The 15044-nt window shown below is 40.6% G+C and overlaps 1 protein-coding gene across 1 annotated transcript; it reads left to right on the top strand.

The window, feature by feature from the left end:
- Positions 1-4417: 4417 nt before the first annotated feature.
- On the top strand, positions 4418-12651 carry LOC143836779 (arylacetamide deacetylase-like 4). Its single transcript, XM_077336293.1, has 4 exons — positions 4418-4594; positions 7466-7682; positions 10851-10914; positions 11607-12651. Exons 1-4 carry the CDS (start codon positions 4418-4420, stop codon positions 12379-12381), a joined length of 1233 nt encoding a protein of 410 aa, XP_077192408.1. The 3' UTR covers positions 12382-12651.
- Positions 12652-15044: the final 2393 nt, after the last annotated feature.

Raw genomic sequence — 15044 nt, 5'->3', positions numbered from 1 at the left:
AGCACAGTAGACTTACAAAGCTTTTTAAGTATTGGCTTTATTTAGAAATAATTTAGAGGTATAGAAGCACCCCTACAGGGAAACTAATCTACTACTCCCCATCACAACCCCAGAAAAAGAGATCTGATGTCCTGCAAAAATAAGTCATACATGCATACATGTATTTGCTGAGGAAACAACATACAAATTTATTCAGAATAAATGAACATGAATCAGAGAAAATAGTGAGAAGTCCAGCAGAGTCCTTCATAGCACCATCCGGGGCCCAGACAAGGCAATATATATATATATATATATATATTTAGAACCTTTACTTCTGTTAGCCTTAATTCAGCCTCTTAATCTGTCCTTGTCTGCGAGACCAGTTTATTAGTGGAGGAGTGAACTGGAATACAGTGGTTTGTATCCCAATAGGATCATCAGGCTATTTTGACTCCTTGGTCATATACTCCCTGCTGAATTAGTTAGGCCTGTTGGGTACTTTCAAGGGATTAAGTTGTCTTCACAAATCAGTATCACTTCATCTGCTCACTAAATTGCCAGTCCTAAACTGCTGCTGTTCTGTGGACTCGGCTGGAACCCTCTGGGCAAAGCTGTGGGCAGTCCATCCAGGCAAGTTACACCCTTATGAGTTGCTGAGAAGGGTATAAATCTTCTTAGGATTCCAATAACTGTTGCTTAAACTAAGTTTAGGTAGATGTCCTAAATTGCCAAATCTAAATGTAATTAGTATCAGATTGAGATAAACAATATTCTCCAATCCAAGAAATGCTGACACAGCAGATCTGGGATACAAGTAGGGAAGCCATTTTGTTAAGGAAACCACAAATATGAACAAAGAAAATACATTACAAGAACATCTGCTCATAAAATTCTACCTATGATATACCAAAAGAGCATTCTATGACTGATTTTGGCTGGGATATTGAATTTGCTAGCACACACCTTCACGCTGGGGAGTTCAAACCAGGGAACTATTTGTCAATCCTCACTCCAGTTTGATTTGCTGATAGCAATGGAGAAGGGTTTCAGAGGAAGGTGGGGGCAGGCTGAAGTGTTCTGAGTGGTCCGCACTGCGCTTCTATAATCTTTAATTTAAGAATGTGTGGCTGCCAATGGCTGAGTTTTAGCACTCGGAAGTGAGAGAGAGAATTTGAAGTGATTGGGAATTCACATGAGTTGCACAGGTAAAGAAGTAAGGAATGCTTTGCCGAATGATCATAATTTAGAGTTGTTGGTCCCCAGGTGGGACACAGAGACCTCCCAAAATTACAGTGGCTTTTACTACAGTGATCAATCCTCCTGGGGAAAATGGCTGTTTTGGCAGGCACACTGTGGCTTTCTAGCATGCTGGCAGGGACTCATGGGAATCGTAGTCCATGGACATCTGAACAGACACTGCTGTATGGCATTATACTCCATTGGGATCTCTTCCGTCACCAACATTGCCCTCCCCATGCTCTACTCCCAAATCTTCAGGAATTTCTCAACTTGGAGTTGACAACTTAGGTATGTGGTTTGATTTTTGGTCATGAAATTTGCTACCGTGAAGATATAAAAGTCCACAAAGAAATCAGATTCCTTCTTGTACTTTTGATGTCTGCTGTCAGCCATAGTTGCATGATCTGCAGCTGTTTCAGTGTGATTTAGTTGAAATTTCCTTTTCACTGAGTGTTCCCAGCCAATCAGCAATTACATAGTGAACATGATGAATCCATGTGGCCCCAAAGGCAATCAGATGTTGCCAATGAAGGTATTCTATGACCTCCATTCTGAATGGGTAGAAACAGGGAGACAGAATACATCTCCATTTTTTCAGTAACAAGGCTGATGCTCTCTGTCTTGAGGGACTGAGCTAGCAATTACATATGTAGGAAAAACTTTACCCTAGTGAAGCCATAGTCATCTATAGTAATACATGATTGGTTGAGACATATCTGAATTAGCAATCCACTGAAAGTAATGCAATATCAATCAATAAAATTTGCAGCTGTGGCTGAACTGGCTAACTAGTAGGGAGAGGGAATGTCAGTCCTGTTGGCTCAGTAACAGGCCATCAAGAACCAGTCTGAATAGTAAGTTGAAAATATCCAGAAGATGCACAGATTTAGGAATTGGGGAGTCTCCACCATAGGAGGGAATCCTCCTATCCTATAAAATATGATGTATTTTAGGTCTTCCACCTTCCATTCCTTTCCAAAATAAGGCAACATAAATAAATTCCCATTATTTTGATAAAATTATGAAATACCTAATCGTTTTACAGATCGGATAACACAACAATCAAAGAGATACACCAGAGAAGAGGACAATAAATTAAGAGCCAACTTGGTATAGTGGTTAAGAGTTGACAGTCTCTAATCTGGAGAACTAGGTTTGACCCACCACTGATCGACCATTTACTCACTGGGAACTTCACTGCCCGAGCTCCTGTGCAGGAGCACAAATCAGGGACAGATGAGGCACACCGGGCCAAATACTCCCCCTTGTGGGTGCAGGAAGAAGTGGGGCAACCTGCCACAACTAAAACTCCAGGCTGCAGCCTGGCATGAAACCTCCAGTGCGTAAACAGTCATCCACATACAACCACCTGGATGACCTTGGGCTACTCACAATTCTATCAGAGCTCTCTCAGCCTCACCTACCTCACAGGGTATTTGTTGAGGGGAGAGGAAAGGTAAGCTGCTTTGAGACTTCTTTGGGTACCAAAAAACAGCACTTCTTTTAAAGGTTTATGTCCAATAAACCTACACAATGACATTTTGATGGAGTGTCATTTTATGTCTTATAAATATTCCTTGATCCGTGATACAAACATGCATCGAGAGAGAAACTCCTCTCCAGAATTATCCTCTCAGTCTTTTTCAACATTTTTACTATTGAGAAACTCCTGAACCATTTTTCAGGCTTTTAGAAACCCCAGAAATGGTACAATGGTGCAGAATATGGCTGCAAAACATAGCTTTGTACACACCCACCCAGGGCCCCTCCCTGTTCCACCCACTTATTGGCCATTTTGGAAGGAGTGGGGGCTAGTCAATATGACTGTATGTGATATTACCTTATAAATGTTTTAAAAAATTAAAATATATACAAAAAATTAACTCCCACCCATTCAGGAAACCCTTCCAGGGCCGTCAAGAAACACAAGGGTTTCAAGAAGCCCTGGTTGAGACAGCCTATTCTAACCCACAACAAACTGGCCAAAACCTCTCAATATCACTCTTGGCACCAACTTCCAGGAGACCAAATTCTTCTTCAGAAATCTAGGCATAGACTGGAACTGGAAGGCTGGAATCACTCACATCCCATAAGCTAAGCTCTTTTATGTCAAGTGCTTTATCTTTTCAACCTTCTTTGTATCTGGTTTATTTTTAAAACATGGCTAGGGGCTAGGGATGGTAGGGGAAATTTCAGTATTAACAGCTGTAAGTGTAACAGAAGAAAGAATTGGCAACTGTAAACATTCCTATATAATAAACATGAGCAGGCCTTTTCATGTATGGTTTGATGTTGTGGGCTGAACAAGAGAATGTATTCTAGATGCTGGCTCTCAGATTACCAAAGATTGCAATTACGTTTCCTTCAGAGGAATACAATTATCAGCATGCATTACGATTAAATGTTGTGTATAGAAAATATTTCTGGGAGGGATTATTTAGTGTGAATTGTTTAGCATATTACTTCAGATAATGAAACAGTTAATAGCTAATGAAATATTAGCAGCAACTCATTAATTTTTAAATTATTTAGCAATGGTGTTTTGCAACTCAGTATCTATTGCTAATCTTTTTATGTATTTCGGGATATGGCATCTTGGAGATAAAGCTGCCGAAAAGGCCAGGGGGGCATTTAAAGGAAGGTCTGGGGATGGGGTTCAGAAGATGGCTTTGATAGTGATGCCAGGATCTTTATGGAAGGATCTAGTAAAACGGTAACAAGGTTGATGTCAAGGATGGGATAGCTGGAATAATAAGCATTTTGTAAAGTATAAACAGAAGAGAAACACCATCCCAGGTGTATTAGCCTGAGAAAACCACAGCAAGAAATCAGACCCAGAATTCCCAGCCAACATTCTCAGCCAACATTCTCACCTGAAAAGCTCCTCCAATCCTCTCCTTGGCAGTGATGACACTCCAAGTCTGGCTGTCAATTAACATGGCTTGGTGATCAAGTTGTTCTACCCGCCTCACGCACAACCAAACAGTTCCTTCTTGCTTCAGCCTTACACATTCCTAATTGCAGGTTGGCGCAGTATGACTTACATACGCCTAATCTTCCTCTTTTGTATAATGTAGGCGTGAAGAAAGTTTATCTAGGCTGCTAGAACTTGTCTGACATTTATAAAGGGCACTTGCTGAGAGACAGTGTGTGTGAGCATTTCAGTCCTGAGTTCTGCTCGTCTTAGCAAAGGACAATGAGTATTTTTCACAGGGTGTTTATGTTATGGTTGTATTTGTGCACACCGATCTTATTTGTGGAACTTTTTTTGGTTCTTTATAATGCATTAAAGAACACACCAATACCATCAGAAACCAAAGATCCAGTGAAACTACGACTTTATCATGTGGCATCACTGTTGGTTTTTCGTTTGGTAAGTGCAGAGAACTTATCTTTCTGTTTCATCTGTTTGTATCTGCTAAAGAACGTGATTACAGAAGAAACAATGCTGGTTGCTTGGATGATTTCATAAGAAAGTGCATGGATTATTAATAAATTTGCAGCCAGCATCGTTAATGGAAGTAAGTCTCAGGATTTACAATGGGTTCAGTAGACCTTACTCTTAAATATCAGGGAATGGTAATATTTAAAGAAATGTACATTCCAATCATGTATTGGAGAGAAAATCTCATTGAATCTGTGGGAATTCCAAACAAAAATGCATAGGATTAAATAGCAAAATATACAATGATATTTAACCAAATTACTTGGTGTTATTGTTGTTGTTCTTGTTAGGTGCGAAGTCGTGTCCGACCCATCGTGACCCTATGGACAATGATCCTCCAAGCTTGCCTGTCCTCTACCATTCCTCGGAGTCCATTTAAGCTCACACCAACTGCTTCAGTGACTCCATCCAGCCACCTAATTCTCATCCCCTTCTTCTTTTGCCCTCAATCGCTCCCAGCATTAGGCTTTTCTCCAGGGAGTCCTTCCTTCTCATGAGATGGCCAAAGTATTTGAGTTTCCTCTTCAGGATCTGGCCATCTAAGGAGCAGGCAGGGCTGATCTCCTCTAGGACTGACCGGTTTGTTTGCCTTGCAGTCCAAGGGACTCACAAGAGTCTTCTCCAGCACCAAAGTTCAAAAGCCTCAATTCTTTGACGCTCGGCCTTCCTTATGGTCCAACTTTCACAGCCATACATTGTAACTGGGAAGACCATAGCCTTGACTACATGCACTTTCCTTGGCAGGGTGATGTCTCTGCTTTTTAGGATGCTGTCTAGATTTGCCATAGCTTTACTCCCCAGGAGCAAGCATCTTTTAATTTCTTTGCTGCAGTCCCCATCTGCAGTGATCTTGGAGCCCAGGAAAGTAAAATCTGTCACTACCTCCATTTCTTCCCCATCTATTTGCCAGGAATTGACAGGGTCGGATGCCATGATCTTAGTTTTCTTGATGTTGAGTTTCAAGCCAACTTTTGCACTCTCCTCCTTCACCCGCATCAAGAGGCTCTTTAGTTCCTCTTCGCTTTCTACCATTAGAGTGGTATCATCTGCATATCTGAGGATATTTCTCCCTGCAATCTTGATCCCAATTTGTGACTCATCTAACCCCGCCTTTCTCATGATGTGCACCACATACAAATTAAATAGGCAAGCCGAACTCCTTTCTCAATTTTGAATCAATCAGTTATTCCATGCCCGGTTCTCACTGTTGCTTCTTGACCTGCATATAGGTTTCTCAAGAGACAGATAAGACGCTCTGGTACTCCCATCTCTTTAAGAACTTGCCACAATTTGTTGTACTCCACACAATCAAAGGCTTTAGCATAGTAAATGAAGCAGAAGTAATGTTTTTCTGGAACTCCCTAGCTTTCTCCATGATCCAGCATATGTTGCCAATTTGATCTCTAGTTCCTCTGCCTCTTCGGAATCCTGCTTGTATTTCTGGAAGTTCTTGGTCTACATATTGCTGGAGCCTAGCTTGTAGGATTTTGAGCATAACCGTGCTAGCATGAGAAATGAGTGCAATGGTGCGGTAGTTTGAACATTCTTTGGCATTGTCCTTCCTTGGGATTGGAATGTAAACTGACCTTTTCCAATCCTGTGGCCACTGTTGAATTTTCCAAATTTGCTGGCATATTGAGTGTAGCACTTTTACTGCATTGTCTTTTAAGATTTTGAATAGTTCAACTGGATCCACCACTAGCTTTATTGTTGCTCAGACTTCCTAAGGCCCATTTGACTTCACATTCCAGGATGTCTGGCTCCAGGTCAGTATCTACCCCATCGTGGTTATCAGGGATGTTAAGCTCGCTCTTGTATAGTTCTTCTGTATAATTTTGCCACCTTTTAAAAATCTCCTCTGCTTCTATTAGGTCCCTGCAATTTTGGTCCTTTATCATACCCATCTTTGCATGAAATGTTCTCTTCATATCTCCAATTTTCTTGAAGAAATCTCAGGTCCTCCCCATTCTATTGTTTTCTTCTATCTGTTTGCACTGTTCATTTAAGAAGTTATTCTTATCTCTTCTAGCTTTTCTCTGGAATTCAGCATTCAGTTAGGTGTATCTTTCTCTTTCTCCCTTGCCTTTCACATCCCTTCTCTCCTCAGCTATTTGTAAAGCTTCCTTAGACAGCCATTCTGCTTTCTTGCATTTCTTTTTCTTTGAGATGGTTTTAGTTGCTATCTCTTGTACAATGTTGCAAACCTCCGTCCATAGTTCTTCAGGCACTCTGTCTATCAGATCTAATTCCTTAAATCTATTTGTCACCTCTACTGTATATTCGTCAGGGATATGATTTAGTTCATACCTGAGTGGCCTAATGCTTTTCCCTACTGTCCTCAATTTAAGCCTAAATTGGTATAGAAACTTGGTGTTATAGAAAAGCCTAAATTAGAATCATGTAGCTAGCAGGTCTGAGCTGAAGAGGGGAGGATTTTGCCCCAAAATTACTGGCACACAGGTACACACACAGAAACATTTGATGTTTTGTAAGCTTCATCAAAAGCCTGGTGAAAGTGTTTGCTGTTTAATATTGAGGGTTACTGAGCTACATTACTTACCTGCAGTGAAATTGGGGTCCCAACATTGAAATGTAAAGCACTCAGCACAACCTTAGCACTGAGACCATATGAGGATAGTCACAAACATCTCATCTTTTGAAACTATTGTAGGGGCATGGATTTTGTTCCTGTTGTGCACAAAGCATTTTTATGTTTAAATGTTTTTCAAAACCTGATATTCTGAACGTTACATGCTGATTTCTGATCTACTTATACTTTGTTCTTTCACTATTATGCAGGGGAAGATTTCTGAAAAAGTAGGTATCTGCAGCCAAATTTCACTTGTTAGATTTATGTTAAATTTGACACTACCTGGGAAAAAATCAAATCTCTACATTTGGGATACAAACTTTGAACATGTGCCAGTAAGGATTTACCAGCCAACCAGCCCTTCTACTCAACCAAGGAAAGGACTGATCTACTTACATGGAGGATGTGGGATATTTGGAAACAAAAGTAAGATATCTTACATAACTTTAGTATTCCTTTATAACCAGGTAATATTATGACCAGATTCCATTGGGCCAAGAAGTTATTCCCAAACTATGGAATGCTCGCACCCAAGAACCAAAATGGCCATGTCCTACTTATCATTGTCAATCAGTTTGCCCAAACATTTGGATTTGAAAGGGTTTTCTTTGACATTTTAGATACTGTCTTAATTTATTGATAAAGTACTCAAATGAACACTAAAAAAAACCCCACAAAATTGCTTTCTTCTATTCCGCCTAGTAAGTTGAAAAATACATCCTTGTTATGTTGAGTGGCTAGAGGAGAAAGGGAGAAAACAGAGATAGGGAAACAGCCAGTCATTGAGGGACACCTGTATCTCCAAGAGGCAAAGAGGCTGTTTCTCCTTGAACAAATTTGAAGGCAATAAAGCACACCAAAGTGAAGGAAAGGGGTTTTATTCAAATCTCTATAATCAATATTATAAAAATAGATAATAAAATGGAGAATATACCCACATCTCTTCCACTGCAGGAACCCTGAATGGCAGTGGGCAGACTCCAGGTATTGGTCAATGAGCTCAGCACTACTTCATGGTTGAGAGCTGAGGTTCCAAAAACAACAACATGGTTCTCAGGAATTTATACACTATTCTAAATATTTAGCCATGTGTATTTGTGTGCCCTATACCTGTTCTTATAAGGGAGTTATACAATCCAGGACCAACTGATAAGCATAAGCAGAGCAAATGTCTGGTACAAGGAACTCCCAGACTCCCTACATTCTACTGCTAGGTGTACCGGGTGTAGCCTCTTTTCTTCTGCCAGCTCAGAATCCCATGTAGCCAAGTGAGGTCAACCAATTCAGTAGCAGAGCTACTGGAACCTCAGCGCTCGTGCCTGGCAATTCTGAGGTGTGGTTCAGGCCTGTGCTCTGAACATCCTTCCTGTCCCTCTCCCTCCAGGCCCATTATTGGCCATTTTGGGGTGGGTGGGTTGACATGACATATAGGTCATATTTGTTTAACAAATTTTAATATATATAAAAATTAATTAACTCCCATCCATTCATGAAACTCTTCCAGGGCCATCAAGAAACCCTACGGTTTCATGAAACTCTGTTGAGAAAGCCTGTTCTTTATTAGACAGTGGTCTTATTATCCACATACACTTTGGGTGGAAGAATCCCTTTTGCCTCTTGACAAACTACAGAAAGTTTCAGTTCAGTAGTGGAGCCAAGTGGCAGCACACCTGCTTTGCATACAGAAGGTTCCAGGTTCAATTTCTTCATACATTCAGCTAACAAGAACAGGTAGTATGTTTATTTATTTATGATTAAATTTCAATACCAGACGTATCAGCACAGATGTCTTGGGGTGGTTTACAACAATGTTAAAAATATAATAACAGTTAAAAATCAATTAAACAATTACAATAGATTAGACAGGTAATCTGCCAGATGGTCGGTGATCCCAAATTATTTCTTCTGATGATTGGGGCAGGCAATGAGCTGTTGGGTTGCAATAGGGGAGGCCCTTATTGTTTGCATTTTTATTAATCCAAATGTTATGTAAAACATCCCCCACCTGAATTCATGGGTAGCCACCAGCAGCTAGAGTGCATAAATCAAATAGTCTGACTTGGCATAAGGTTGTTTAAAAACATGAAACATGCCAGTCATCTCAGCAAAGTTACCTGGAAACAGATTTATCTCTGAAGTGTATGAGGCCAGCAGTAGTGCTGGCCAAGTTTGGAGTTGGGGTAGACTCACCCCAAGCTTTGGTAGGCTACTTGCCACTGGCAAATTCCGCAAGAGTTAGGGTTGTTTTTTTCAAAAGAAAATGAATAAAAATAAATAAACAAATGAATAAAAACTTGTGTCCTTGCCTGATTACTTGTTTTAAAAAAGCTTTTAAATAAATAAGATTAGATTTTTAAAAATAATTGGGCAGGAAAAAATTACAAGCACCTGGAGGCATCGGTGAAAGGAGTTCAAGTACACCTACCAGTGGTATAGCCAGAATCAAGTACAAGTACACTTATCAGTGGTATAGCCAGGATATGGTCAAGACATATAGAGGGCACTCTCTGTTATTTCTTTACATATAAAATTTGCCTGGGGCCTTGTAGACATTGTTTCTGTACATAGGCAGATTATAATTAACCAAAGAGAACCAGAATACTGTTTTTCCTACATTCTGATGTGTGTGAACAAAATGGAAAATTCGAACACTGTCAATCACATGGATCAGGTACTTTGTGGAAACACACACAAACCCAATAGGTATAGCTGGTGAGCTTCTAATTCCCATGAACAGAATGAAATAGAATGTCTGCAGAATCTAACGTCTGGCTGAAATTAAATTCTTTCAAGATTTAAAAAAAGAGATAGTCCATATCTTTATATTAATTCTCATTAACTCTCACTTTTGGATTTATTTATAAGAGATTCTGTGTCATAGAGCTCATTAATTTTTGCTGAGAAGTAATTTCTGTCAGATGTTATCAACTTTATCATGGAAGAGGTCGATTTCTTTGATAAAATTTTCTTCGGACCTCTGCAGTGAAGAATGGAGAGGGCTCTCAGAAGTTGGCCCATCCATGCACTAAAGCCTTGATGTTTTCAAGATGACAGTTCTACAGAATCATTCCAGAATACCCCAAGTTACCCAGGATGCTGTATAACCAAACACTAAATTTAGATTTTTCCACATTGGCACAGGACAGAGACTGTTATAGATAGAGTGTGTTGCTTCTTGAATTCCAAGCAGAATGAAATAATCGTAACTTAGTTCTTCCTTTTACATGATGCCGGTGGAGCAAAGAACTTTGCTAGCTACTCTAAGAGGGTTAGGCAGTGAATATTGACTTTCACCGAAATATAATTGCCAACATTTACTGGCCTATTGGCGTATGTCCAAAATGTAGGGAAGTAAACATCAGTTTTCAGGCAATCACAAAAACCCACAGGTGAATTCATCACATTTTAATTGTTTGCTGTAATTTACCGCTGTACAGTGAATTAAGTAATGTCTATCCACCAATGAATTAAAAGAAATTAAACCAGGTAAAATAAGCTTTTATCTACTTGCAGAAATTCAATAATAAAATTATGCTTCTGTAGTAAACAGCAACCTAAGACATTTTTAAACATATTAAGACTTTTCCTTCCCAGGAGGCTATGAACGAGTATGCCGCCATCTTGCCCGAGAAAGTGACTCAGTGGTTGTGTATGTGGAGTAAGTGTGCTTTAGATTCTCTTCATTCAAAAGAGGCTAAGGAAAGTTAAGTCTTTAGCCAGAAAACATACAGGCCTAGTTTTCAGATGGATGCATAAACCTTGTCACACTCTCTCAGACCTTTCTGGCTTTGTTTTGCCTTTTACTGTACTAGAATGGAAGGAGTACATGTTTTCTAATTACAGCTACTCCTTTTTTTATCAGCCATTAGGCTTAAGTTACATTGAAGGTACCAGAGGAAATGGTAGAAAACTGGGACCTTTGAAAGAATGAGGCTAATAATTTTCTGTTTGAATGGCTTCCTAATTTCTGTAATCTTCATTCTAGTACATTATTTACTGGATGCCTTATTCTTTTTTGACTATATTTTTTCTGTATTTTGTAATCCACTTTGAGTCTCAGTGAGAAAGGGAACCATAAATGAAGTGCATAAACAAAGCATTGGCAGAGGGTAGAACCTTCAATCTTCACCTTCAACCATAGGCTGGTACCTCTGAGAAGCAGCGATTGCCCAAAACAGCTTGGAGTCAAATGGCATTCCTTATTTGAGATTGTAAACAGATAACAAATGATTATCAGATCAACTTCCTGAGGGTGGGGTGATTTTCTATCCTACTAATGATTCATCTAGTCCAGCTGAAGAGACTTCAACATCCTGACAAAGTTTGAGAACCAATGTTTTGATATTTCAGGTATCGGCTAGGTCCTGAGCACGAACATCCAGCCCAGTTATTTGACTGTCGTACAGCCACAACATACTTCCTGAACAAGTCACAAGACTATGGAGTGGACCCGAACAGTATTATCCTTGCTGGAGAAAGTAGTGGAGGTGCACTTGTTGCTGCTCTTTGCCGAGATATGGTAAAAAGACCAACTACTCCAAAGATTCGAGCCCAGATTCTGATCTACCCGTTGCTGCAGATAATGGATCTTTCTTTGCCATCCCATCAGCAAAATCATTTTGGTCCTGCCTTGACCCGGCGGCGGGCAATGAAACTTGGTTTAATATATATGAAAGCAAACATTCGGAAAGTTGAAGACCTCATGAGCAATGCCCACGTTCCTGAGTTCATGAAGATGAAATACAAGAAATGGCTTAGTGCAGACTGCATCCCAGAAGAATTTAAAATCAGAGGCTATAAGCCACCATCACCCGTCCCATTTTCAAAAGAACTGTATGAACAAGTCAGACTGAGTGATGAGACAATGCTGTCACCAATTTTAGATGAGGATGCCATTGTTCAACAGCTCCCTCAGACCTACCTTTTAACTTGTGAATATGACTTAATTAGAGATGATGGACTTCTATACAAGAAACGCCTAGAGGACAATAAGGTGCCTTTGACATGGAACCATCTGAAGGATGGATTCCACGGAGTTATAATGTTTGTTGATACTGGGCCACTTGAGTTTTCATGTACAAAAACAGCATTTGAACATATACTGAAGTTTATAAAGGGGTTATAAGAATAACAACCACCAGCCTGAGAGTTCTGATCTTCTACTTTCATAGTACCTGGTAAATACAAGCAATTGCTTAAGTGATTTCTGGCCATCCTCTGAACAAAGCTTTTCATGTAGACCAGGTTCTGTGAAGCTGCTTTTGTACTATCCTGGAACTTTTGGAGCTCTCTCTTACTCCACAGAAGTCTTCTCCCTCATCCTCCTGAAAGTACAGTCATAAGCGTCAAGGGACCTTCCAAGTGCAGTATCCAACAACATTACCAGGAACAACAGACGGAAGGGGAAATGCTTCCATGCAGGGGCGGAAGCATTTTGCACATGCAGATGGGATTAATCAAAGGGCAGCATGTACTGTATAATTGGATAAAAGTTCTGGTCCTGTTCAGGCAGGAGAAGTTTATGGCACATAAATAATCAAACATTTCTCCTCAGATTCAAAAATCCAGCTTAAAACTAGAAATAGTATAAATGATGGGATTCTTCTAGTATGAGCCACCTTCAGTTGCAAAAAAGGATGGGGGCCAGCATTATTAGCAACATGATTCACAAACAGCTTTATCCAGTTCAATTCATCTGAGCTAGCTGAAAGCTTCTTCTCTGGCATGTGATTAAAAGTCATTCCTTGAATAATTATGCAATGCATTTTACCTTTTTGCGTCTGCAAATTGGCAGTCCTTTCCCATGACAGTGCCTATGTTGTAACTTGCACATTCAAACCGTTTGGTACAAAACTTTATGCGCAAGACATGCAGCGTATTGTTAACACATGTTTATTCAGAAGTGTCGCTGAATTCTATGGGGGTTGCTCCTAAGAAAGTATGCATACGATTGTAGCCTGAGCTCTAGACCTCTCCTAGTGTAAGAGCCTCTGCGCCTTTTCACCTACCCGTATTAGTAACCGCCTTCTCTGGTAAAGCCATGTGACCTGAGCTAACATTCCAGGTTTTTTTTTTGATGAATGTGTACTTTACCATCATTATTTATATCATTCTCCTAATTTCTCATTTGCAATAAAATGTATTCAGACAATTCACACTACAATGTCACGGTTATGTATACTAATCCTATAGAGTGCACTACTTGCTAGGACAGACCCTCTAGAGAGGCAGAGGGGATGTGTAAAAATGTTCCTTTGAGCATCTGCCCCTTTCTGCTCACTGTATCCTTATGAATATCATTTTTCCCATGCAAAAAAAGGACATGCATAGCATCATTATAAAAGCTGTATTTGACATCCAACCTCAGCAGAGCAGTAAGATTTTATGTCTTCAAAGAACATTTTGAGAATCATTTGCAAGTACCGCACAGGTTCTGTCAGTCAGCTCCTCCCATTGTTTAGAAGTTAGTGGCATTTGGGGCTGGGGACATAGGCAAAACTGCCTGTCTGGAACTTTAACAGGGCCAGTAAGAATTCTTGGCGTCTATTAGCTGGAGAGATGGCTCCATTGACCACTGCAGGCAGCTGGGTGACCTTGGGCTAGTTATATTTCTATTGGGGCTCTTTTCTCAGAGCATTTCTCTTAGACCTCCTCCCTCAGTCCTAGCTACCTCACAGGGTGTCTGTTGTGTGGAGAGTAATGGAAAGGTGTTTGTAAACCACTTTGGGACTCCTTCAGGTAGTGAAAAGCGGAGTATAAAAACCATCTCTTCTGCTTCTCTTCCATGGCCTGCCTAGGTGTGCATGGGCAAACCAGAGGAAAGGAGCATGAGGGCTATATGATAAGTAAATGTGGAAGTCAAGTAGGATAATAAGATCAGATCCCTTAATAAAGAATGGCCCAGAAAATGTAATGGAAGAGGTGGTTCAGAGAGTAAACAGGGAAGCATCAGTTCTGGACCCATTCCATTCTGGCTTCCAACCAAGCCGTGGGGTAGAAACAGCTCTGGTCATTCTTACAGATGATCTCTGGAGGTGGGTCAGCTGGTGTTATTAAATCTCATAGCAGTGTTTTTCATGGTCAATCATTATCTGCTAGCTTACCTTGCTGATGGATATGGAGGGTCAGCCCTAAAATGGCTGGTCTAATTTCTCTAAGGTCGAGGGCAGACAGTAGCAATCAGGGAGAAGCAGTCGCACTGCTGCCCACTCCCTCATGGAGTACCACAGGGTGCAGTTCTCTCTCCGATGCTATTTAACATTTATACATGCCCTCTTGCATGGCCGGTCTGAGATTATGGGCTGGGATGCCATCAATATGCGATGACACCCAACTCTATCTACAGGCTGGATACACCCCCAATATCACAAGTTGGCTCTGGCAGAATGGCCTGAGGCTTAACCACTCAAAGATGGAGGTCCGGTGGCTGGGAAAGAAAGGACCCGAAGAGGAAGCATGCCTCCCTTGTCTTGATGGAGTGCAATTAACAACTGTCAGGAACCTGGGGGTGATCTTTGATGCCTCCTTTTATACAGAGGCTCAGGTCACAAATGTAGTGTACCAGATATTTTATCATCCTTGCCAGACAAAGCTACTAATGCCCTATGTGGGCCCAGAACTCCTAACCACAGTGATCCATGCAACAGTCACCTCCAGGTTGGATTACTGTAACTTACTGTATGCAGCCCGCCCCTTGGTTTTGATCCAGAAGCTACAGCTGGTACAAAATGCAGCTATCGCTACAAGTTGGCAGAAGTTCCAACATGAGCGCTGGTAGACTGTAGGAGG

Source organism: Paroedura picta, chromosome 4 (assembly GCF_049243985.1).
Source record: "Paroedura picta isolate Pp20150507F chromosome 4, Ppicta_v3.0, whole genome shotgun sequence".
Classification (NCBI taxonomy): domain Eukaryota; kingdom Metazoa; phylum Chordata; class Lepidosauria; order Squamata; family Gekkonidae; genus Paroedura; species Paroedura picta.
The sequence above is the reverse complement of the archived record's forward strand: the minus strand, read 5'-3'. Positions and strand labels throughout refer to the sequence as shown.

Coding starts and splice junctions, on each gene's coding strand:
- LOC143836779 (XM_077336293.1), top strand. CDS start 4,418: ATGAGTATTTTTCACAGGGTGTTTATGTTATGGTTGTATTTGTGCACA. Junction 7,683..10,850: donor TGGGATATTTGGAAACAAAA/GTAAGATATCTT, acceptor TTTCCTTCCCAG/GAGGCTATGAACGAGTATGC. Junction 10,915..11,606: donor TCAGTGGTTGTGTATGTGGA/GTAAGTGTGCTT, acceptor TTGATATTTCAG/GTATCGGCTAGGTCCTGAGC.